Genomic DNA, 22,960 nt, shown 5'->3' on the forward strand with positions numbered 1-22,960 from the left:
TAAAATATTTAAAAAATAAATAGTTTTACTTTACACCTGGAATCAAAATTTTAGATTGATATATTATTTAGTTTTAAGATTTTTTTATTTAATAGTTTTTTTAAATAATTGTTTACAATGTACAATCGAAAACTTCAACATTTATTCATTTATTTTAATAGAAATTTCGTGTCCTTCCATAAGTACTTAATTGGATTTAGATCTGAACTTAATACTGGCCAATAAAAAATTTTAACATGACTTAATCAATTTTGAACGACTAAACGAAATCAGCAATATTTATATCTTGAATTTTAATGTTAATTATATCAAATATATAGAATATTGAAATATTTATATACTTACTAGCCAAATTTTGAATTAGATCCTTTTCTTCAAAATGTTTAATTTTAAATTACGATTTCTCTGACCACCACTTATATGGAAGTTTGATTTATTATTTTTATTTTTTAAAAATGATATTGTGGGAAAAATAAAACAACATTGCATCTAATTAACATTTATTATCTAATCAAGTACATGTTTCAATGATATATCCATTCAATAATTGATATTAAGAGTTATCTAGTTTTTGGTAGGACAGTCTAAAAAAATACACATTGTTTAAAATATGAATGTGACACAGTGTTACAATAAATAATGAAGTTTTGGTTCATGACAAGCTAATCACTAGTGTACTTAAATAATATCACATATTCCCTGTGTCTTCATCACATTATTAATGTCATCAGTGACCAATATAATAATTATTTAGTGCACAAACAAAATCAACATATATAACATATTACATAAGTTAGTCAGTCTTAAAAATTAACGACACAGTTGTTATATATAATAAATTATATAATCATAATATTTTGGAACTTAAATGAGTCTCACATAATAAAACATTAAAAAATTAATAACAATAACAAATTTTAGAACTATTACTAAAAGATAAAAGCAGAGGGATATAGAAAGAGAAAAAGAGTTACTAATATAAAATAAAAATACGTCATGATGTTAATAAAAAAAAATATCAATAATTGGTCACCAACCATCAAATACCATTTATACCCAGGGAAACCTTTTGCACGATAAGTATAAACTGAAGACTGCGACCGAAGTCGCCTTGAGATCACTACGTATACAAAAACCGGTCAAACATCGAGCACGTCATTTCGTAACTAAAACGACATATCTATCTTTGGTCCGTCGGAATGTTTGGCGTTAGGAATTCTTGTTCTTGAACTTGACGATGAAAAGCTTGGGTCATTCTTCCTCGTTACCGTGCGCGTCCTTCGGTTTCGGGAGGGTGGCCTCGTCGAACAGCAAGCTGCACAGCACGGCTTGCAGCTTCCAGCGTGCCGGTGCGAAGTTCGAGTCGAGGGCCAGACACGCCCTGTAGAACGACACCGACTTCTCTAACTCGCCCTAAAAATTCAAACGTTAACTCTACTAAATAATTATAGGCGTTATGATTGTTACCATTGATATGTGTATGTTAGCGATGGTGAAATGATTGAGGACGAAGTTGTTGTAGATGCCCAGAGCCATTTGGGCCACCTCCAGAGCGTCCGAATGATAACCGACTCGGTTCAGTAGGTTGGCGAGATGGATCAGGGGTATGTCCTTCATTTCGTCAGGTACGTATGTGAGCGCCACCCTCAGGCAGGTCAGGGCTTCGCCGCTGTTTCCCAATACTCTCCAGAACACCGAGGCCGCCACCGAAAGAATCCACGATTTTTCATCCTTAAATAAAACAATAATTGTAATATTATTCCTAAATTTAATATATTTTATTACTTGTTTCAAGGCTTGTGCTATTTTGGAGCCCAGTTCTTCGATAGAAGATCGTCGGTCGCTTGCCATTAGGCCCAAAAGCTCGGCCAGTTCTTCGTCTGGAGCACTCGCAAGTTGTTGCTTAAATGCTATCGACTTCAGATAATCTAACGTGTTCATGTTGCCCGGAATGTTTTGCGTACAATATGGTCTCAATATCTTATCATTTGGGGACTGTACTTTCAAAAACGGCGTAATACTACAAACAAAAAAGTTATTTGAAACTCAAAATATATATGGAAAAGAAAATAAGAACGTACTCAAGACTTCTGGCAGCAATTGAAGGCCAAACTGAAGAGTACTTGAACTCCTGTGACACTTTAAGATTCTTGCAAACGCTCGGGGATAACGAATAGGTGCCGAACTGATCGTACACATGCAACAAGTTCTCCCTGTCCGGATCTTCCGATAATGCCACAGACACTGAAAGACAATAACAGTTTTTAACACAATTAGAATGTAAAATATTGATTTTGTACCAAAGAAGTCGCCCAACCCGGCGTGTTCGTGGGCCGGATGTTTTTCTCCTAAAGAAAGGCGCATGTGAAAAGCGTGAGGGGCTGACTTTTCCACGTTGTCACGTGGCAATTTAGGATCGTGTTCTACATCAGGTCCGTCGGTTGATAAAAGTGTAGATATTAATGTGTGACCTAGTCCGATTTTGTCGTGGGAGTGGCAGGACTTTTTAAGATCTGAAAACGTTGATATTGCAATAAAATTTTGTACTATTTTGTTTTATTTTCAACTCCTAATAATTATTCTAACGTACCGTCAGCGCCAATATTAGTGGGGTAACATTGTATAGAAGCAGTTTTGCATTGATCTCCGTTGGGTGAACACAGGACTCCTTCCCCTTTAAAAGTCGTTTCCTTCTTAGCACACATCCCTTCGACCGAATGTTCCACCGTGCTGTACTTCGGGTTCGTGTACCCGCCCAGTTTCACCCTGCACGACCAAATCTTCAGCAACTCTTCGGCCTTTCCGTCGTAATAATCCGGGTCCACTCGCAGCACATTTTTCATGTAATACATGGCGAGCAAAGGATTGTTTTTCGTGTAGTGCAAAAGGGCCAGCAGGAAATTGGTGCTGGGTTCAACGTAGTTTATTTTAAACGCAAGGGTGGCGAATTTCAGGGCCTGTTCAGTGAAGCCGAGCTGATGTACCAGCGAACCGATGGAAACGAGCACCACGTCGGTGGGTTCTTTCGGGACGATCTGGAAGGCGAGGTCGAGGCAATCCAGCGCCCTGCGGGCGTTGCCCCGCACCCTCCAATAGAGGCTTGCTAGTGTTGCCAAAACCCAACGTGGGGCGCTTTTCTGGAATATAAAGGGGTAATAGGAAGTGACAACTTTATTAACCTATAGGTTTCTGTTCTTGTAGGAAACTGAGGTACTTGTTTCTGTGAAATATCTGTATTTATTAAACTATTAAAACAAATATGTTGTGTTGTTATTTAGTTTTTGTTAGTTAATTTTTATGTAGTGTTTCATTTATTGTATTCTTCTATTGAAACCATTATTTCTACCTTGTTTAATACTGCTGTATTTAATTGAATTGATTAATTAATTACTCGTACCTCTATAAAGTTCTAAATTACTCAGTATAAAGTAGTTTTAAATTAATTATTATTAATTAAGATATTGTATATAAAGAAAATATTAATTTATTAATTGATAGTACACTTTTTAATTATTTAACTATATACTAACTTTTTATTTATTTAACTATATAACTAAATTTTTATTCACATTGACCAAATTTATTTATTATTTATTAATTTATTATTTATTATTTTATTAGAAACTAATATTTATGTCAAAATATTAGTTTCTAATAAAAATTCGAGATAATATAAATCCAGAACAATTAATAATATGAAATGAAATGAAACTAATTATTATAATAACATTTAAACAAATATTTTAAAACAATAGTTAAGATTTTTTAATATAAAATCATATATTTTAATGAAAAATTGTATTTCAATTAAATGTATCTGCGATGCACGTAATTACATAAAACCCTCTGTCGACCAATCAAGCGCATGAGGTGACACTCATCCCCAACGACGCATCGCGTCATATAACCAATCAGTTTGTTATCGACCCGTGTATCGATCGGTTGAGTGGTGGAGCGTATTTACTCCTTCGCTTAAATTAATTCGGTGGTGCGGTTCAGTTGAATGTAGTTCGGTTTAGCGTGCAGTTAATTAGTGTTGTGATTAGTGCTCTATTGGATATAGTGTGTGTTTTAAATAGTTCTTTTGAATCTTTGTGAGAAAGATTTTAGTTTATATTACTCGTCGACTGTGTACATTTACTGTGATGATCAATCATTGGAAAGACGATAAGGCTACAGGGAAAAGGCATTAAAGGTAATAAATATCAATTTTATTTATCAAATGAACAATGATATTAAATGAATGTTTTTAACCAATTTCAGGTAGGTTCAGAACGAGACTAGTTAACCTGGCAACTGGCAACGCAAAGTAAGTTTTTGAACAAATTACTCTAGGATTCGACAACAGAATTAATTCATCAAAAAGGCTATGGAATAAACTGTCAAAAAACTACTGTTGAGTAAGAAAGTGTTAAAAGAAACTGTGCTAGAAGTAGACGTAATCTACGTCAGGAGAATAAAATTTCAGGGATGGTTTATTATTTGGTATGTTCTTTAGTTAATCTAACCAAGCGTTTTATTACAGCTTAAATAAATTAAAAAAAAAAACTTTTTTCGTTTTATTTTTATCCATATTTCCATACCATATCAAAATATTATTATCTATCAAGGAAGGAAACTTCCAACTATATTATTTATATTTTTCGTCCAGTTTTGACACACTATTTTTTCAATTCAAAAGCATGAAAATCTATACTTAATAGCAAAATTTATTTTTTAATCAAGTAGGCTATGGAATAAACTGTCAAAAACTACTGTCAAGAAGAAAGTGGCAAAAGACACCTGATGGACATCCTGATGGATTTACAGTGAACGGCACAATGTATAAATAAGGTTTTTTACGAAAAAGACTGTACATAAAAATATACCCTCAAAAACAGAAGTAATCCACGTCAGGAGAATAGAAATAGTGAGCATCACCATCATTAGCGCTTGAGAACTGAATTGGTAGAAACAAATAAAATTAGAGTAACAAATAAAATTAGAGTATTATTTCTTTCAGATTGAGTTCATATTTGGTTTTAAGTATTTTAATAATATTAAACTTCTGTTGGATATTTTAAGTTTTTAATATTATATTGCCTTATTTATGAATTTTATGAAGTATAAAATTACCTTTTCCATTGCTGTAATAATTCTCTGACCAATTTCGGCTTCGTCGGTGGCGTCTTCGTCCGCATAAATCATGAGATGTTTGCGCAAAAACGCAGAATTCTTCAGTTCCACATTTAATGCTTGTTTTTCGTTCGGCGGCAGATATTTATCCCCGTCAGAGTCCGGATGTTCACAAACAGGTGGATACCAAGGTAAATCGTGTTGCGTACCTTTAGGCAAGTCTATGTACTCGCCCAGAATCTTTTTGACCCTGAAAAATACAATTTAATTATCATTTTTGTGGGGTGTACAAACAAATTAACACTTACTGAAACCCTTTATTTTCGGGCGGCAAATAAACAGGCAAATCCAAATCGTCTTTTTGATGTATGGGCAAGTTCCACTCCAAACACTGCTCCTTGGTGGGCCAGCCGGTTGCGTCGTAATACTGATTTGTAGCGGTCGACATGGTGGTCGGGTACTTGAGATGCAGCAAAGGCGGCGTCTTGCCCAAACTCTTTTTTTCGTTCGCCGCCTTCTTCTTCAACACCTTGGCAAATTTCTTCGCCGGTTTGGCAATGTGATCGTTCAGTTTTCGTTTTTCACTTTCCACGTAGTTGAAGAGACTTTCGACGTTTAAGCTGTCCAAATCCGGGCCGGAATTGTAGAAGTCTTCGCAGGAAATGATGGGCTTGGAGGTGCCGGATGTCTTTTGAAAGCAACGTTGCACTTTTTTACCGGGCACCGAATCGAGGTTGTCGGAGTGAAATCCGTCGATTTGGACCTCAAAGGATGAATGTTCCCACATTAATCTCTCTTGCAGTCTCAGCCACTGTTGTTGTTGGCTGTGATAGTTGTGTAAATCGGTGAGAATCCCTTGCAACGATTCTTGCAGCTGTATCAATCCGGTTTCCAGTTTCCAGTAGCAGAGGATGGCGTGTCTATTCGCTATCACATCCTTTTGGCCAGGTTTCAGTTCTAAGTAACGGTCGTAATACTGTACGGACTTGTTGTAGTCGCCCAGTGAAGCGTAGATGCTTCCCAGGGCCAGGTGGTGTATGGCTTCTTTGGGGGCGTGTTCTATGGCACTGTGCAGGAACATTGCCGCCTCTTTGGAGTGACGAGCCTGGTGTAAGGTGCCAGCCAAGTTGTGGATTGGAATGTCTCTGAATTCCCTACAAAGCAACACAATTTTAATTGTCTTTAATTGTGAATTAAATCCAATTCTTACATAGGTACATAGTGAATGGCACGTTTGATGCAGTTGATGGCTTTTGGCCCATCTCCTTTGATGCGCCAGTAGATCGCGGCCAAATTGTAGTGCACCCACGAGCTGGTGTTCTTCTTCAGTCCTTGTGCAATCTCGTGTCCGAATACTTTGACTGAATCGACCGGCATGAACTGTCGTAAAGAATCGTCTGGAGCCACAAATATGTTGTTCTTGCTCTCCATCGGAGGCACGCCTTGATAAGGCCCGTTACCGTCTAAACTTGTAAATGTGACGCAATCAGGTGTGTTGTAGGTTTTCACCTCTTTGTCGCTGCCGCGAAATTCGACGTCGATGCCTTCGCGTTCGGTGCCGTTGGTCGCTATGTTTGAGAACAAGTCGATGTCGAGGAACAGTTTGCCGGCTGCCAGACAATCGGGGTCGTTGGATGTGAATTTGTTGCCCAAATTTGACGTGCGTTCTAAGTTGGACCATTTTTCTTCGATCATTAGCTTGCTGACGATCAGTTCGTTGTACAACCTGCTGATTTCTTCATGGCGTTTTTCCTGTTCCATTAGTGCAAGTAAATCGTACGGTCTTCGCATATCATACGGTGATTCCATCTGTTTAAATCATGAAAATTATTTTAATTAATTGTCCTAATATGTGAATTTCTATATTATATTGTAAAATGTTTCGAATCTTTTTTATTATTTATTGTTCATTACATTTTTTGTCATTTCTTGATTGATAATTTTAATTCTAACAATTAATTTTAAGAGTATAATAATTTTAATAATTATTTACGATTATTTATATAATAATATCTAGTAATAATAATAGTAATAATTTATATCGTTTTTGGTGAAAATAAATCAATTTTCTTAAATATTTTAATATATAATAAATATTTAAACTGGATTTAAAAAGTGTTATCTTAAGTAGCCACAAACGGAAATGATTTTATCGTCTTTATTTTATGGTGCCTACAACACAAATAAATATGAACAGCCTCCATTTGGAAAATCAATATTATGATATTGCTTTGTTCACTTGTTGCATTAAATTAAATATTATTTCATACATAATTAACTTATTAAATCAATTTTAGACCCCAAATGCTTTTTTAACTGCAATTCTAAAGATTAAGTACTTTAATTTTATAATAAATTTGTTTACAGTTTATTAACAGTTTTCACGAAAAATGGTAAAAATACCACAAGTTATAAATATTTATATTTCGTATCGTTACAAATTTAAACAGACGCAAATGTTGTAATTGATGATAATCGTAAAATGCGGCAAATATTAAAATAACAAGCGCTTAAACATATTCATAACCTAAGAGAGAACAGGTTGCAAACATCCGACTCACATAAGCTTGAATCCGACCGGTCTCGGTAACGATCCAATGTGTGACCGCACCATTTTCTTTAAGCAATTTAACAAAAATCAACAACAACAGCCACAGTTTTTTTAACATTTTTCTGTTTATCAACAACACGCATGAGCATTTTATACACTCACTGACAGCTTCTGTCACAAGTCGGCAAATACAATCGAATATACCACGTGATTGTGTCCTAAATTTGTTCTGCAATGCCACGGTACAGGAATATATTGTTAGCTTTCTTTAACACCAGTTATTAGAACGGTGATTGGTTCGTGCAAAACAACGTAAGTTTGCAATTGGTTTACAACTGATGATAGTAAGAGACGTAAGATTTGTGTTCTCTTTTGCGCCTTCCGGGTTTTGTGCCAGATATACGATTTCATATATACCTTCCAACTATATACAACACAACTACTGGAAATATTTGTGTAGGTGCAATATACGTCCACAATTTGGTCTGTCACTTTCAATTTGTACCATATGTGTTTAATTTTAATTTATAGTTGTGGAATTATGTAAATATAAATAAACTGTCCATTTAAATAATTTCTTATTTTGTGTAGTTACAGTTAAAATTGTGGTTTGTTATAGTGTAGTTCGAAAATATGAAAACCGCACTCAAAATTTCCCAAACTGTTATTAAGGTAAAACAACGTTAAAATCCTTTGAAACAATTACTCAGGTATTTACAGAGAATTTCAGACACAACAAAACCATGTCTGGGCAAACTATATGGAATTTTATTCAAAAACAACATAATAATATTAGCCCTGCAAGCTGAAGTGGACACATGCAGTAACCTACTATATTCATTGCCCGCTGAGGTTGATTTCTGTGGTGTGTTCAAGTCAGGCGACAATGATACCACTAGCCCTTGGATTAGGCAGTCAACCAGTGAAATATATGTAACAGACAGTCCAATTTACATTAATTTCAATTTGGAGGAAAAGAAACTGTCCACATTTATAATTTTGAATGACAGAATTGAACCACTTCAGTACACTGTTGTAACAGAGCCAGATTTAAATTCACAGTTCATTCATTTGAGGTTGTTGGGGAATTTGCCTGTTAAATGTGAGGCAAGCATTAAAGCTGTTGAAGAAGTTTTTAATGGGTTGAGAAAACTTGTTACCTCAAGTAATTATTAGTTTTTTCTTGGTGATATATTATAGTTATAATAATATATTTTTTAGATGCTGTTGCTTTCACTTTTGAAAAATCAAATGTATTTTTACTGGGAAATGATTATGACAACCCAATTTTGGGAATATCTGGTGATAATACCGTGTCAGAAATGCTAGAAGAAGGAAATGATATGGAAGGTGCAGGCAAAAAAAAGAAACAGGACCTGCAAGTTATCAACGTCAATTTATTAAGAAAAAACTCAGAACAAGACTTGACTGAAATTAAATCACATGCACCAATCTGCGTCCTAGATAAGAGTAATATTCCCACTTTAAATTGTAGCTGTTAATAAATTACTGTTCTTTTTGTAGGACCAATGACAGTTTTTAATATCTCGTTAAACCTGGACGGTTTAGCGATCGTTAATAGACAGTTAAGGGTTAGTAAGTTGCATGGAATTTTAGTGGAAAGTGCGATACGAAAATTAAGGTTGTATGAGCATGTTCTTTTGTCTAATTTAAGAGAAAATGAGGATAATCAAAGCAACATACAAGTACTTGAAACATTCCATTTTTATCCATCAGAATGCGGACATTTTGTCACCAGGATTTATCCGCATGTTAACGAAGAAGAATTAAGTAAGTTCTTTAAATTAATTGAGAACAATTGTAAATTTAAATATTTACAGAAAAAGAAAGGGCAATGTTACATGCTGAACTGCTAGTATCTTCCGAAATACCTATGTTCAGGCGAGGAAACCAATTCGATTTCTTAGCACTGACTAATAAAAATTCACCACTGCTCAACCCACATGAATATGTCAAGAAATCAGACAATGGTTTGAATGTAATTTAAACTAAAATTTAAAAAACTAATTATTATAATTTAGGTGGACAAGTGTCCTTGGTTAAAGGCAAATATTTATACTACCACTATTGCCAAGACAACATGGATGATAAAGGATGGGGTTGTGCATACAGGTCTTTACAAACACTCGCCTCTTGGTACAAACTTCAAGGGTAATTTTGCTAATTTCCCCCCCCCCTAAAAACAGTTAAAAATCTAATTGTACCGTTTCAGATTTACAGAAAAAGACGTGCCCACGTTCAAAGAAATCCAGAAGTGCCTGGTTGATATTGAAGACAAACCGGCATCATTCATTAATTCCAGACAATGGATCGGCTCCACTGAAGTCGGATTCGTTCTCGACACTCTTCTGGGAGTAACGTGCAAGATATTATTCGCCAGCTCGGGCGAGGAAATGTCCACTAAAGGCCCCGAACTGGTCAATCACTTCGAGAACCACGGCTCCCCGGTGATGATCGGGGGTGGCGTACTGGCGCACACAATTCTAGGTGTTGATTATAACAGAGACACTGGTAGTTTGAAGTTTTTGATCCTCGATCCCCATTACACGGGCGGTGAAGATTTGCAAGTGATTACCAGCAAAGGATGGTGTGGGTGGAAGGGATGCGAGTTTTGGGACAAAAGCGCCCACTATAATATGTGTTTGCCACAGGTTCCCAGGGGTGTTTGAAAAGTTTTTGTAAGGTTCATATGTTGGTGTTTTTTATAATTAGATATATTTATATTATACTATATGAATAAATGCTTTGTTCTATACAAACATTTTACAATGCTTTTCTTAATTAATATTTTTAATATACCCTTCCAATGGAATACAAACATCAAAGTTGATAATCTTCAATATTTCTTTAATGGTATTAAAACTAACATAAAGAAAATTATATAATTGTATGCGTTTTATTAAAAAACAATATGTTTAATATATTTTTTTTTGTGGAATAGAAGGAATAAAATTAAATGTCATGTGAAAGTTGAGAAAGTTTATTTATTTTAACGTCATGTTAAAAAATACAAAAACTAAAATGTATAATGGAATTGAAAATGCACAGCCTATTTGCACACACCTACATACATACAAAATTTACGATGTAATAAGGCACATTCACATAATTTTAATTAGTCGTTTTTTATATACTATCACTCAATATATATTTATTTTAACAATAACAATATATTTAGGGCAAATAAATAACAGTTAATTGATGATAATTTGTACTGGCCTTAAACTATTATTATTGAGTATTCCCAAACACCATTAACAATTCATAAATAAATAATTTATAAAGAAACTTAAATTTGTCAGAAAAATGTTTGAGAAGACTAAAACTAAGTGAATGATTTTTGGCGTAATTTGCAACAGCGATGTGCGTTCACTAAACAAAACGGAATGCTATTCAAGTTGAACCAACTTTACTATATCAACCTTAAACCCCCGAATGACGCATAATTTTCAAATTATTTGTGACTATGACTAGAAGGCCTTAATTAAATTTTGGTGCTCCTGACAACAATTAAGCATATATCGTTATGGAATTAAAGAACACATAGATTATTTACAAGGGTGTGATGGTGGTTTCAGTGGCCCATTGTGTGGCCACGCAGCAGGTTGTAACCGGCACCCAAGGCCCAACTGATCTCGTGTCCGTTTATTTTCTTGTATAACTGCAAAATAAATAATTTTTATTATTTCTATGGAAACAGTAGATTTCATGGAAAAGTGTATAATATAATTATGTAAATTTAAACAACTAATTTGTTGAATTTCTTCAAACAAACGTGTACAAGGTTACATTAACACTTACATAAATACTGCTTTCAGACTTCAATCCAAATCCTTTTTCCAATAGGACCCAAATGAAAGTCAGATCTAGGCACATGAAAGGTTGATCTGCGTTTGCTGTATGGCAAGCTAGAATTATAGGGAACATAAGTATTATTCAAATAAGGATTAATATAATACTAACATTCTTCCGCAGCTTTTTTGAAGTCTCCAACTTGTATTCTACCACCAGTTGATTCATCTGCAATAAAATGAAAATTAAGCATTTCATCTTATAATGACGATTAACCATTTTTACCGATTAATCCGACTTCTGTGGCACGATCGAAATAATAACTGAAGGCAAAAATGGTCTTCAATGGCAACTCTTCGGGAGGCTGCGCTCTACTCTCGACGTACTTCCTGATAATACCGGAACATTTATCGAAATTAACGATGGGCACCTCTTCGGCGGTCAAGAACTGCCCACCTAGCACCTTGGATGTGGGATACCCGGACTGGAGACCGCTGACGAGGTAGTCGGTTCCTCCGTACGTCCATTTGCGGTTTTTGATTATGGGATTGACGCATTCGCTGATCACCGACGTGTTGCCCTCTTGGCCCACCGTTAGGATTTCCTTACGAGCAGCCATCAGACCCAAGCCCAAGTAGCTGTGGGTGTACACGGAAATTTCCCTAAAAATATCCACAATAGTATGAGGGAAGGTGCAGCTAATTTATTTTATACCCTTTGGGTGTTAAGGCATTGTGAATTTTGTCTATTTCTTTGAGGCTGGCCGGGGTGGTGGCTGCGAATGTCACTTGTGTTGAGCCGCCCCCTAAATCGAGAGCTGCCACAGTATTCGCTGGGTTTCCACTGAATTTTTCTGCAATTTATTATTATTATTATTATGTAATAATATGAATCATATTTAAATTCTTTAAGAAATATTTATAATGCTATAAATAGAAATACTATCTATAACGTTATCAACTCGTAAATTTTAAATTATAACTTACACTTAATAATACTCATCAGTTGAAGTATAAACATTAAAATTGTATTAAACATCTTTAATATTATAATGCCAAAATAGATATAGCAATTTGGCTATATTAGTTCTAGATCTATTCGTGGACAACGTTTCAAACATTATTTATAGTCCAAGTTATATATTTCTATTTTAATATTCATTCGTCCTTGCGCCCAATTTAGTCTTAAAAAGCCTATTTCACAACATTATACAATAATTTATCAGCAGAAACAACAGAAGATTAAATTCAATAATCATTATCAAAATCCATTGTCTATTATGTAACCAGATAAATGAAGTGTTGTTAAATTTTTAAATTTTAAACTAAAAGTACAATTAAATGAATAACAAACAGGGAAACAGTAGTACAAATAAAGTTGTTTCAAAATATTATGTAAATATTGTTTAGACAAGTAAAATATACCCTTTTCTCAATATCAATATTTTTACCTGAAAGAAAGTTGACAGTGAACCAAGACATAATTCCTTCATCTGTTCCATCCATAATCTCCACAGAATTCTCGTTTGTTAAAAAGGGCATGCGTTTAAACAATGCCTTAACCGAATTAAGAAGATTTTCGGCCTTTGCGGCGGGCAATAAACGAAGGCCGGCCGTGGCTCTCAATATTAACGGAGTTTGTGACCAGTATTCTTGGGGAATTTCGTCTTTTGCTTGTTCCAACAAATTTTCGATTGTCGCAACTCCCTTAACACAAAAAAATATACATATTATGCATAATTTTACAATAATTTTTATCAGTTTACTGGACTCAATGCAAATGGCTTACCTTGTCTGGTTCATTAGCAAATGAAGATAGTCCTGGTTTTGTGTACCTAAACAATTCCTTGTCAAGTACCAAATGTCCACCTGAATAATTAATTTTTTATTGTTTAACTCGGGAAATTTGCAGTAAAAACTCACCCATATAAGCTTCATGGAAACTGAAAGCCAGAACTCTTGAACCAGTACTTCCAGCATCTATGACAACTACATAGGCTGGTTTGTTGTACCCAAACTTCTTGGCAATGTGGTCTATTGCTCGATGACCAATGTACCATGGTATCTGGTCCACATACAACACTGTAAACTCATGACTTAACCTTTCAACCGGTTCTAATTTAATAAAACTTACCGACAAACAAAGTCAGGATGGTTCCGCTCATAATAAGACACAACAACGACCGGTGCAGATTGATGTCCGGCTGTGCCTGTCGTTTTTTGTTCCGCGGCGACACCGATTTGCCATTGTGCTGCTCCTTGAGCTGAAACCACGTCACCACATTAGGGCACAAACATAAACAACTTTAACACCACAACTGAGGGCACTTACAATCTGATATTCGTACATTTAACTACTAATTATGTGTAAAACGTGATGGAATTTTTGTGTGTCTGGCTTATGTTTATCGTGCATTATCAGCGATTGAACGAATGGCCGACTAACACATTGCCCATTTACCTTTCGTTTACGTAGATGGTCCGCGTTGCTCATGTTATCTGACGTTAATGTTTTCGGAGCTCGCGAGCTGGTGTGATCGCACTTATTGATTCGTAAATGATACTATGCGCACAAGTTTCTATCTTATAATCTTTAGACTGCACGTATCTCGAGATGATGACTTGGTGGTTTCGAACCGGCCGATTTTTAATATGTGTGATTATTTCGCTTGTCTGAATGGAGTTGTTTGCGAACAGTCAGAGGCAATTCAATTATACGCATAAATTTGGCGCGTCATTTCCTGGACGTTTATTTGCGACGACAATTTTTTTTGACTATTTAATTTTTTATAGTTGTATAACAATTATATAAATGTAATATAAATAATATACTTGTCAAATATACAGTATGTTATAAAAAAGAACATGTAATTTTGACAAGAAATGTTACCAACATTAGACAATTAAATTATATTTCTAGTTTTGGTCTTCAAATTAATTTTTTTTATGTTAACAGAGCAAAAACCATACAATTTTTGTTTAGGATACATAAGAACTATTACGTGATTTTTATAAAAAAGTAGGTCGTCCGATTTAATGTAGGTATTTTAATTTTAATCTCAGTTCAAGCAGTTCATGAATATGTAAGAGAAACATAGTTTGAAATTAGGCTAGATTGTTCATATATTGGGATTTTTAATTTTGAAAATCAATGTTTTGAGAAATACCATTAGCATTTGATATCAATATTTATTATTTTTAGATCTTATTTGTTGATATTAATATTATGAAAACACTTTCATTCTATTAGAAGTATTAGAAAGTTATAATTCTGGTTAATAAAATGAAATAGAAACCAATTTAATTAAAAAACTTTATTCAAAATGACAAAAACAATCACTCCTGCTTGTACACAACTCCTCTGAGCACAGCCTTGTCCAAAATATCGGCGAAAGTCCTCTGCGTAAGATCGCACAGCTCTTCGCTCTCGCGTGCCGATATTTCCAGTTCCCTGCCCAGATGGGCGTCGAAATGCGACGCCAAAGACGCCTGACTCTGGCAGATCCTCGCCAGCTGCATCAGTAAATTGATTATGTCGTTGGTCAAAGGCGGAAAGGCTTCGGCGATTTTCACCAGCGAGGGCAGGACGGGCTTGAAAAGTTTGACGCGTTGTGCGCTTGAAATTCCGCCCAACAACGCGTACAACAAATTAAGGGCGGTAACGCACAGACCGATGCTGCGGTGGAGGGCGTACTGGAGTGACACCTCGGCCAACAGTTGAATCGCGAAGATTTGCTTGTTGAGGCTCGGCTGTTGCATCAGTTCCACCACGAAGTCCAGGCAAATGTGCATTGAGGGCACACCTTTGACCACTACCTCCAGTAGCTCGCTCGGGTATCCCTAAAAGTAATTAAATTTAGCCTCAAGATGAATTTAAAATGCTTAGGCATGTTACCTGGAAATGTACGAGTTTTGCTAGCATAGTATCTCCAATAAAAACTTGATGTAAATAACTGCACACCAAAGATCGAACTTCTTGTAAAGCCCATTGACGCCCGGGAATTGTTTTATCGTCTTCCGTTTCCAGGCATGTTTCTAAAAGCATTTGAACTGCGGCACTTTCCTAAAAATAAAATAATTTTCAAATTTGGGTTAATCTACATTTTATAATATCTATGATAACTGTGCAAAAAGAAACCTGTAAGTAAAACACGAATGTTTTGGCTATGACGTTTTTCCTAACCTAACTTCTTTGTAAACAAAATGGAAAGAAGAAAAAGACATTACGAAGACGATGAACCATCCACATCAAGACACAAAAGATCCAAATCACCCAGACAAAAAGAAATCGAAGACTATAAACACGAACTGAACAAATTTTTGAACGAACATTGCAACGTTCAAAAATGTTCGGATTTTTGGACGTTCTACACGAAATACAAACAAAAACAGTCTTTGGTCAGAAGCGACGTAGACAAAAACAAAATCCTTTCTCTAAATTTCGAATTACCCAACACGATTTTGTTTGAAAAGTTACCGTTGTTTGATAAAAACGGGCATAAAATGAAAATTTCACGGAGGGACTTTGAGGAATTTTTATTAGTAGTACGTGTATATCAAGACTTCCAACAGAAGATGAAGTTTTCAAAGCTCAAAAAGATCCGGAATGCACAAAAAGATCTACCAATTGCGCAACATAAAGAAGAAATTATCAACTGTTTGTCAACTAATAAGGTATTGCTTGTTGCTGGTGACACTGGATGTGGCAAATCTACACAAGTACCACAGTATGTATTAGGTACATAAAAAATGAATTTGTTTGCAAAAATGTCATATTTTAATTCTGGATTTCTAGAGGCGGGATACAAAAAGATAGTCTGCACACAACCAAGGAGAATTGCTTGTGTTTCATTGGCGAAACGAGTCGCATACGAAACTTTAACAGATTATGGGAGTACTGTAGGTTATCAAATCAGGTTTGAGAAGACCAAAAGAGCAGATACATCTATAATTTTCATGACTGAAGGTAATTTTTTTGTTTTATAAAGTATATGAGTACTAAAATAATGTTTTAAAAGGTTTATTACTGAGGCAGGCAAGTGAAGAGGAGACTTTAAACTCATATGATGTTATAATATTGGATGAGGTACATGAGAGGCATTTGCATGGAGACTTTCTGATAGGAATCATGAAATGCATCATAGGCCGAAGAGATGATGTCAAGCTCATTCTTATGTCTGCCACAATTAATTTACAACTGTTTAGTAGTTACTTCGCCGACGAAAACGTTAAGGTACAAATAACCTAACAATAGTTATAACAAAAACCTTATTAAAACTGTTTACAGGTGATACAAGTACCAGGAAGATTATACCCAATAGAAATTCACTACAAACCTATCGTCAAAGATCCTTACGAAAGGAAGCGGGACCATTTCGACTGTCAACCCTATTTACAAATCATTCAAATGATCGACGAACAATTCCAGCCTCATCAAAAGGGTGACCTATTAATATTCCTCAATGGTTACTCAGAAATTTCATCCCTTGCGGAAGCGGTTCGAGAGTACGCCGAACATAAACCACGGTGGATCGTGTTAGAGTTACACAGCAGTCTGTCTTTGGAGGAACAGGACAAGGTAATTATTACACACCTAATAAATGAATAATCAACCTAAATTGTTGCAGGTCTTTGATTATCCCCCAGCGGGAATACGCAAGTGCATAATTTCAACCAACATAGCCGAAACGTCAGTAACAATAGACGGCATACGTTTTGTAATAGACTCAGGTAAAGTTAACAGGATGGTTTACCACACGTCAGGAGGCGTGAACAAGTTAAGCGAAACGACCATCTCACAAGACAGTGCGAAACAAAGGGCCGGACGTGCCGGTAGAACAGGGCCGGGAATTTGCTATCGGATGTACTCGGAGGACGACTTAAAAAAATTTGAGGCGTTCACGCCTCCTGAAATCCACTTAGTTCCGTTGGAATCGTTGTTTTTGAAAATGATATCGTTGGGCTTGTCGGACGTTACTCAGTTCCCATTTATCGAAAAACCGAGTGCCAGTAGTATCGAGGAGAGCTTGGAGAAGTTGAAGTTCAGCGGTGCTTTGTCGCTGGAAGAAGATTGTTTGGCACTGACGCCTCTTGGTGATGCCCTCAGTCAACTACCGGTCGATTTGATTATCGGAAAGATGTTAATCAACTCAACTGTGTTCGGGAACGTTAATTCCATCCTGGCAGTTGCTTCGTTGATGAGTGTGCAAAGCCCCCTAACTCAGGAAGCGTATAAATCATCCGATGCACAGGATTTACGTAAACCTCTGGATTCGAATCATGGAGATCCTATTAGCCTTTTAAACTATTACAAGGAGTGGTTGAATATTAAGTACAACACCACTCCGGTCGATTACAATCACAGGCACAGGCAAGAGAGCTCCAGAACTTGGGCGAGGAAACGTTGCATAGAAGAGCAACGTTTCTACGAAACAACTAAGCTGGTTGAGCAGTTCAGGGATATACTGTGCGAGGCGAAACTGCTGCCGAAAATCGACGACCTCGAACTATCGAGTGCGGAACGTTCCATACGCCACGGCGAAATGAAAAAGCTGAAGCACATGCGTTACGAACTGAAAATGGAGAACAAATCACGACAGAAGAAACAACTGAAACAACGCAGGTTCCAAGAAGAGGAGGAGGAGAAAACGGATCTGCGCGATGTGGAGTTTCGCATCGCCAACGACTTCAAGAAGTTGCAGAAACTATTGAACGAATCGTCGGCGGACAGTCACAAGGACGTGATGATGTTGAAGTTGATTTTAGCCGGCGGTTTGTACCCACAAATTGCGTTGCCCGACGAGTTCAACTCCAGCAAGTCAGTGGCGGACAAGTTGTACCACACCAAAAAGAAAAACTTTATATTTTTGCGACCCATGTCGTATTTTGCCCTCAATCCCGAGTTACTCGAGTTGCACAATGACGACATCGAGGTTCCGCCTCCCGGTTACTTTAGTAAGCGGCCTATTAGTCGTAAGCATCAACTGTTGATTTACCAATCTATTCTGGAGACTAAAAAGGTTTACCTGGTGAACACCTTGCGCATGCCTGTGATACAAACGTTGATGCTTTTTGCTAAAACAATAGCCACCAACTTGTCCTTCACTAAATTTGTTTTCGACGACTTTGTGTCGATTGACGCTCCCTACTACGGACAAGGCAAAACACTTTTGTTGCGTGCAATTGAATTGCGCAATAAATGGCGGCAGAAACTAGAGACTAAACTGCGAGACCCGCAAGTGGTACATGACGATAAAAGGGACATCTTTGATTTTACTGAAGACTTGGTACGTTTCATGCAAAGTGATGTAAGTTACAACGTTAAACGTCTCTTGCCCGCCGATTTAAAGTCCATCTATACCGAGCGCTCAGACTTCTACACAAACATAACTTCTTCAGGCATCAAAGGCCCTAATCCTTTAGACAAAAACTTTACAATACGCGTTAATAATGAACTAGGAGGTTATAACGTAACGGAAAATGTAATTTACGGTTGTCTGATAGAGGAGGAGTGGTCAGCAAATATCGAAGAGACGATAACACAGCAAGAGCATGAATGTAAATACTGTAGGGCGGAGTTAAGGGGGCGTGGCACTTGGGAGACAATGCAGCACGAACAGTCCTGTCGGGTGGACGTCAAGGTTGAAGTTGTGGAAGAGGCGACCACTTCAACAACTGTTAAAGCGAATTCGAAACCGTTTTCTTGTTCAGTTTGTAATAAGGAATTGCTTTTAACCCCCGTTGAGATACTTAGGCATAAGAAAAATTGTAAATAAAGGTTTTTATAGTTATTATCATGTTTTTTCAATGGAGTAACCCATATCTGTTCCCTTAAATTTCAAATAGTTTAGTATATCTGATACCTGAGCAGCGATGGTGGCTCTGCACATCTCCTCCCTGTCGTTTTCGTTAACTAATTGCCCGTTATGGTCGATTCTGGGATTGGCTTGTAAATGTTGCATCAGTTGGCTTCTGGAAGATGCCAAACTGGCCCTCAACACGCGCAGTACAATCGAGTAAATCGGTGCGCAACGGAACACCCGTTCGTCACATCTTAATATCTGAAACAAGACAATTTAGTACCTTCCTCAAATGACACAACGAATTAAGTTACCTGTAGGGGATCTTCGGCCACATCAATTCGGGTGACGACTGAGAAATCGTCGACCAAATTCTTGATAGTCAAAACCCACAATCTGCGAGGCAAGACTGTGTTCAACCTTAACCAGACGTCTTTGTATAAGTCTTGCAGATACCTAGGCACGTCGTCGCCCAGTAACTTTCTGGCGTACAAAGTTAACGTTTCAGCTAAGGGCCAAATATCAATAGCCTCCTGATCCAACAACCCCTTCAGCAAGTTTGCGCATTTAGAAGGGTTTACCTCCAGTGCTTCCATGCCTTCAACCAATGCAAACTCGCTGATCCTAGTCTTGCGTTTCGTCTTGGTTTTGTTATCGTTTAACGACATGTCGTCCAGCCAATCTTCAACCAGCGTTAAGTGGGGAAAATGCGTTGCCAGTAACTTGAGCAACGGCCCGAATAATCCGGAGTAACTTGTCTGGTCTTTTTGAGCGTGGTGGAGTAAATATTTAATTGGCAGTTCGCTCAGAAAATCCGACGTGTATATCTTGATTTTTCTGCCACTGGTCGCCAAAAGATGTGCGTTACTCAACCTACAATCCTCGTACAACAGCAAGTAGTACAAAAGGAGGAGTTGTGGCGTAAGACTACTGTTGTCGACTTTTATCGTTCCAATTTCAGGGTCAGTGTCCATGCTGAACACCGACTGACGATGGTCGAAATATTTACCGAATATTGACGATTGGAACACGTGCCTTATTTCATTTTCTGTTAAAGGTTTGTTGGTTTGTTGCTGTTCGGAGACTTTCGTGTTCGGCACCATTATGCTGTTCACGTATACTTCAACAAGCATTGGAAGGACTGGATGAAGTGGGCTGATGCTGGTACAAATCTGCTTGTAAATCCAACTTTTAATATTAACATTATGTTTTGCAAACGCCCTAGACTTTAACAACTGATGTATACAATGTATGGGTAAAAACCCCGACATGTTGGCGTTCAAGGAGTTGGTAACTGGAACCTTGACAGCGTGTGCGGTAACCACCTGCTCCGTGAAAATGTCCTGCGTGAACACCTGCTTCATTCTCGTCATGTTGTTGTGTCTGATGGCAATTTTCATCCCCAACGTTGAGCACACCAAGTCGCAGATGGCACTCAGTTGATTGCTGTGAAAGTGGATGGCCATCAACAGCAACATCTCTCCGAAAGAGGCGCTTACACCGCTGGCAGATTCGAAATAAGCTTCTTCACGTACGAGCCACTGGACCCATTCGATGCTGCGCTTCTCGTGATCTTGCATGGTGACTAAAGACGGACAGGCGATCAACATGCACAGGCCGATTGAGACGAAACGTACGCCTGCCGGTGTTGGATTCGGGTGCGACGTTAATAGTTGGACTATTAACGTGACTTCTTCATCCTGAAATCTTTAAAAAAATTATTGAGAATAGGGCGAGATAATGAAAGTTACTTAATGGCGGCAATTCCACGTAAGGCACAGTAGAGTCTCAAAAGGGCTGACGCCTGAACCACCAATGCGTCAGGCAATTGTCCATTAGGAGACGCCTCTATAATACTGTGGAGTCGTCGCAACAGTTCATCTCTCAGTTGCTGCAACGCGTTGCTGGAAACTTCCCCTTTACGTTTCTGTCCCGTTCTTATGAACAACGCTATCCAGTTGCTAAAAATTAAAATTATTATATGTGATAATGATTATTATTATTATTAATACCGGGTTGTTTGATCATTGCCCAACAACAGGCCAGAAATAAAAGCGACCATGTCGCTGTCTTCTTCTACTCGTGCATTTTTGTCTCCATGTTCAAGTGACAAAGCAATGGCTAATGCAGGCATTCTGCACAACTCCACGCACTTTCCTCTAATCGTCAAAGCTTGAGACGGATTCATTCTGCATAAAAGAGTTATTGTTGACGCCCTAACTGTACTTGAAATTGTTTCTTCTTGTTTTTCGCCACTTTGAATCAAATACGTGCACACTAAAACAATATATTAAGTTATATTAAACTAATATGCCTAATTTACTGACCTTCTCTAAATGAATCTGGAAAATTAGCCACAAGTCTGCAAATTATCGCAGGTCCGTTGTGCACGTGCAATAATGTCTCGCAAATATTAGTGATGCTTAAAGTTGTTGGAAGCTCTGCCAGTGCTATACAAATAATATCAGCCAGTTCCTCTGTGAAAATATCATTATCAAATAAATCGGAGGCCCTTAGAAAATATTCGTCGTCGTTGCAGTCCTGAATTTGGGACTGAATGTAAAGGAGTTCACCCAAAAGTATGCTCAACCTTCTCGTCATATCGCTGCGTTCGTATTCCAGTGCCATGCTTGAATTCGACAGGTTACCAATTAAAACTGAGTCATTCTGTACTAAACTACCTGAAATTTAATCACTGTAATCTGGAGGTGTCACTTCAATAAACACTATAACAAAACCTTTTTGCCTCAACTGCTGCTCTTTCCTCACATCAATCTCAAGCTTGTGAAAGTCGATGGACAACAGAGCAACAATAGAATTAACCAGCTCCATCCCAGACACAATGGTGAGTATGCTCAGCTTCATATTGGAGCACTTTTTCGATGTGTAAACGGGGGAGATCAACCCCATTCGCACCAAACAGGGTAGAACGGGGCGAATTTCGGTCTCGGTGCATTTGGCCAGTTCGTCCATATCGACGTTCAGAACGGCACGGAAGACTTTTGAGTCTATTCCGCGTCTGAACGTCATTTTTAATATGTTTTTTAATTCAGTTTTGTGTTTTGTTTACGTCGTATTAGCATCAGAGTTTTGAAGGTTAATCTTCTACTTCTTTTGTGGGCGGTTTGTTTATAAATTTGAATTGATGTTTACTAATAGATTTATTTTTAATGTATAAAAATTAATAATAAGAAACGAAATTTCATTTCTTCCTATTAATGTTTATATATTCTTTTATTATTACTGTGATTTGCAATAGTTCAAAATTCACTTTTATTTTAACTCCTTATCTGTGAGTTTGTAGTTTAATAATAGATGGCGCTGCATTTGTGTGTGATTCCAACTTTTATTAAAAGTAATTATAATAATTAAATAATAGTAATAAATGATATATTTATAATAACAAGTACATTTTTTATGCAAATTTATATAAAATTCAGACAGCTCTGAAATGAGAGAGATTTATTGCGTTAATATTCTAATAACGATAATAATTTTAAAATAATTGAAATAGAAAATTGTATTACCAAAAATTATCCTAATTGAGATATCGAGTAAAAACAAGTAAAACATCTTTTATTCTAATTAATATTCAATGTCTTTTCGAAACATTTAATGGAGAAGGTCGAAATTATAATTAAAAAATAAAGTTAATTTTTCCTAATGATTTCTTTATGCAGTAC

The 22,960-nt window shown here is 36.8% G+C and overlaps 5 protein-coding genes across 6 annotated transcripts; 2 read left to right on the top strand and 3 right to left on the bottom strand.

Annotated features, from left to right (window-relative positions):
- Window positions 1-483: 483 nt before the first annotated feature.
- Window positions 484-7,801, bottom strand: LOC109601040 (tetratricopeptide repeat protein 17). Its single transcript, XM_049969989.1, has 10 exons — window positions 7,677-7,801; window positions 6,326-6,924; window positions 5,424-6,269; window positions 5,116-5,365; window positions 2,591-3,137; window positions 2,301-2,513; window positions 2,082-2,244; window positions 1,786-2,020; window positions 1,468-1,731; window positions 484-1,413 (listed from the first exon to the last, which is right to left on the bottom strand). Exons 1-10 carry the CDS (start codon window positions 7,782-7,784, stop codon window positions 1,252-1,254), a joined length of 3,387 nt encoding a protein of 1,128 aa, XP_049825946.1. The 5' UTR covers window positions 7,785-7,801; the 3' UTR covers window positions 484-1,251.
- A 281-nt stretch (window positions 7,802-8,082) lies between these two features.
- Window positions 8,083-10,446, top strand: LOC109601050 (ufm1-specific protease 2). Of its 2 annotated transcripts, XM_049969685.1 has the most exons (8): window positions 8,104-8,209; window positions 8,264-8,338; window positions 8,387-8,831; window positions 8,888-9,136; window positions 9,191-9,457; window positions 9,508-9,657; window positions 9,709-9,838; window positions 9,900-10,446. In XM_049969685.1, exons 2-8 carry the CDS (start codon window positions 8,300-8,302, stop codon window positions 10,354-10,356), a joined length of 1,737 nt encoding a protein of 578 aa, XP_049825642.1. In that variant the 5' UTR covers window positions 8,104-8,209; window positions 8,264-8,299; the 3' UTR covers window positions 10,357-10,446. The 2 variants fall into 2 exon arrangements, with proteins under 2 accessions (XP_019872814.2, XP_049825642.1); XM_020017255.2 differs by having other exon boundaries at window positions 8,083-8,338.
- Window positions 10,447-10,651: 205 nt separating this feature from the next.
- On the bottom strand, window positions 10,652-14,260 carry LOC109601047 (ectonucleoside triphosphate diphosphohydrolase 5). The gene is made up of 10 exons (XM_020017252.2): window positions 13,940-14,260; window positions 13,613-13,742; window positions 13,402-13,560; window positions 13,268-13,347; window positions 12,930-13,185; window positions 12,194-12,332; window positions 11,765-12,141; window positions 11,651-11,707; window positions 11,489-11,595; window positions 10,652-11,348 (listed from the first exon to the last, which is right to left on the bottom strand). Exons 1-10 carry the CDS (start codon window positions 13,970-13,972, stop codon window positions 11,262-11,264), a joined length of 1,425 nt encoding a protein of 474 aa, XP_019872811.2. The 5' UTR covers window positions 13,973-14,260; the 3' UTR covers window positions 10,652-11,261.
- Window positions 14,261-14,777: 517 nt separating this feature from the next.
- On the bottom strand, window positions 14,778-22,360 carry LOC109601070 (integrator complex subunit 2). Its single transcript, XM_020017277.2, has 8 exons — window positions 22,016-22,360; window positions 21,605-21,958; window positions 21,290-21,554; window positions 21,029-21,238; window positions 19,592-20,984; window positions 19,341-19,538; window positions 15,374-15,541; window positions 14,778-15,318 (listed from the first exon to the last, which is right to left on the bottom strand). Exons 1-8 carry the CDS (start codon window positions 22,305-22,307, stop codon window positions 14,815-14,817), a joined length of 3,384 nt encoding a protein of 1,127 aa, XP_019872836.2. The 5' UTR covers window positions 22,308-22,360; the 3' UTR covers window positions 14,778-14,814.
- LOC109601073 (probable ATP-dependent RNA helicase DHX34) lies at window positions 15,548-19,271 on the top strand. Its single transcript, XM_049969678.1, has 5 exons — window positions 15,548-16,216; window positions 16,274-16,444; window positions 16,497-16,711; window positions 16,766-17,056; window positions 17,106-19,271. Exons 1-5 carry the CDS (start codon window positions 15,682-15,684, stop codon window positions 19,251-19,253), a joined length of 3,360 nt encoding a protein of 1,119 aa, XP_049825635.1. The 5' UTR covers window positions 15,548-15,681; the 3' UTR covers window positions 19,254-19,271.
- Window positions 22,361-22,960: the final 600 nt, after the last annotated feature.

Source organism: Aethina tumida, chromosome 7, assembly GCF_024364675.1.
Source record: "Aethina tumida isolate Nest 87 chromosome 7, icAetTumi1.1, whole genome shotgun sequence".
NCBI classification, from domain to species: domain Eukaryota; kingdom Metazoa; phylum Arthropoda; class Insecta; order Coleoptera; family Nitidulidae; genus Aethina; species Aethina tumida.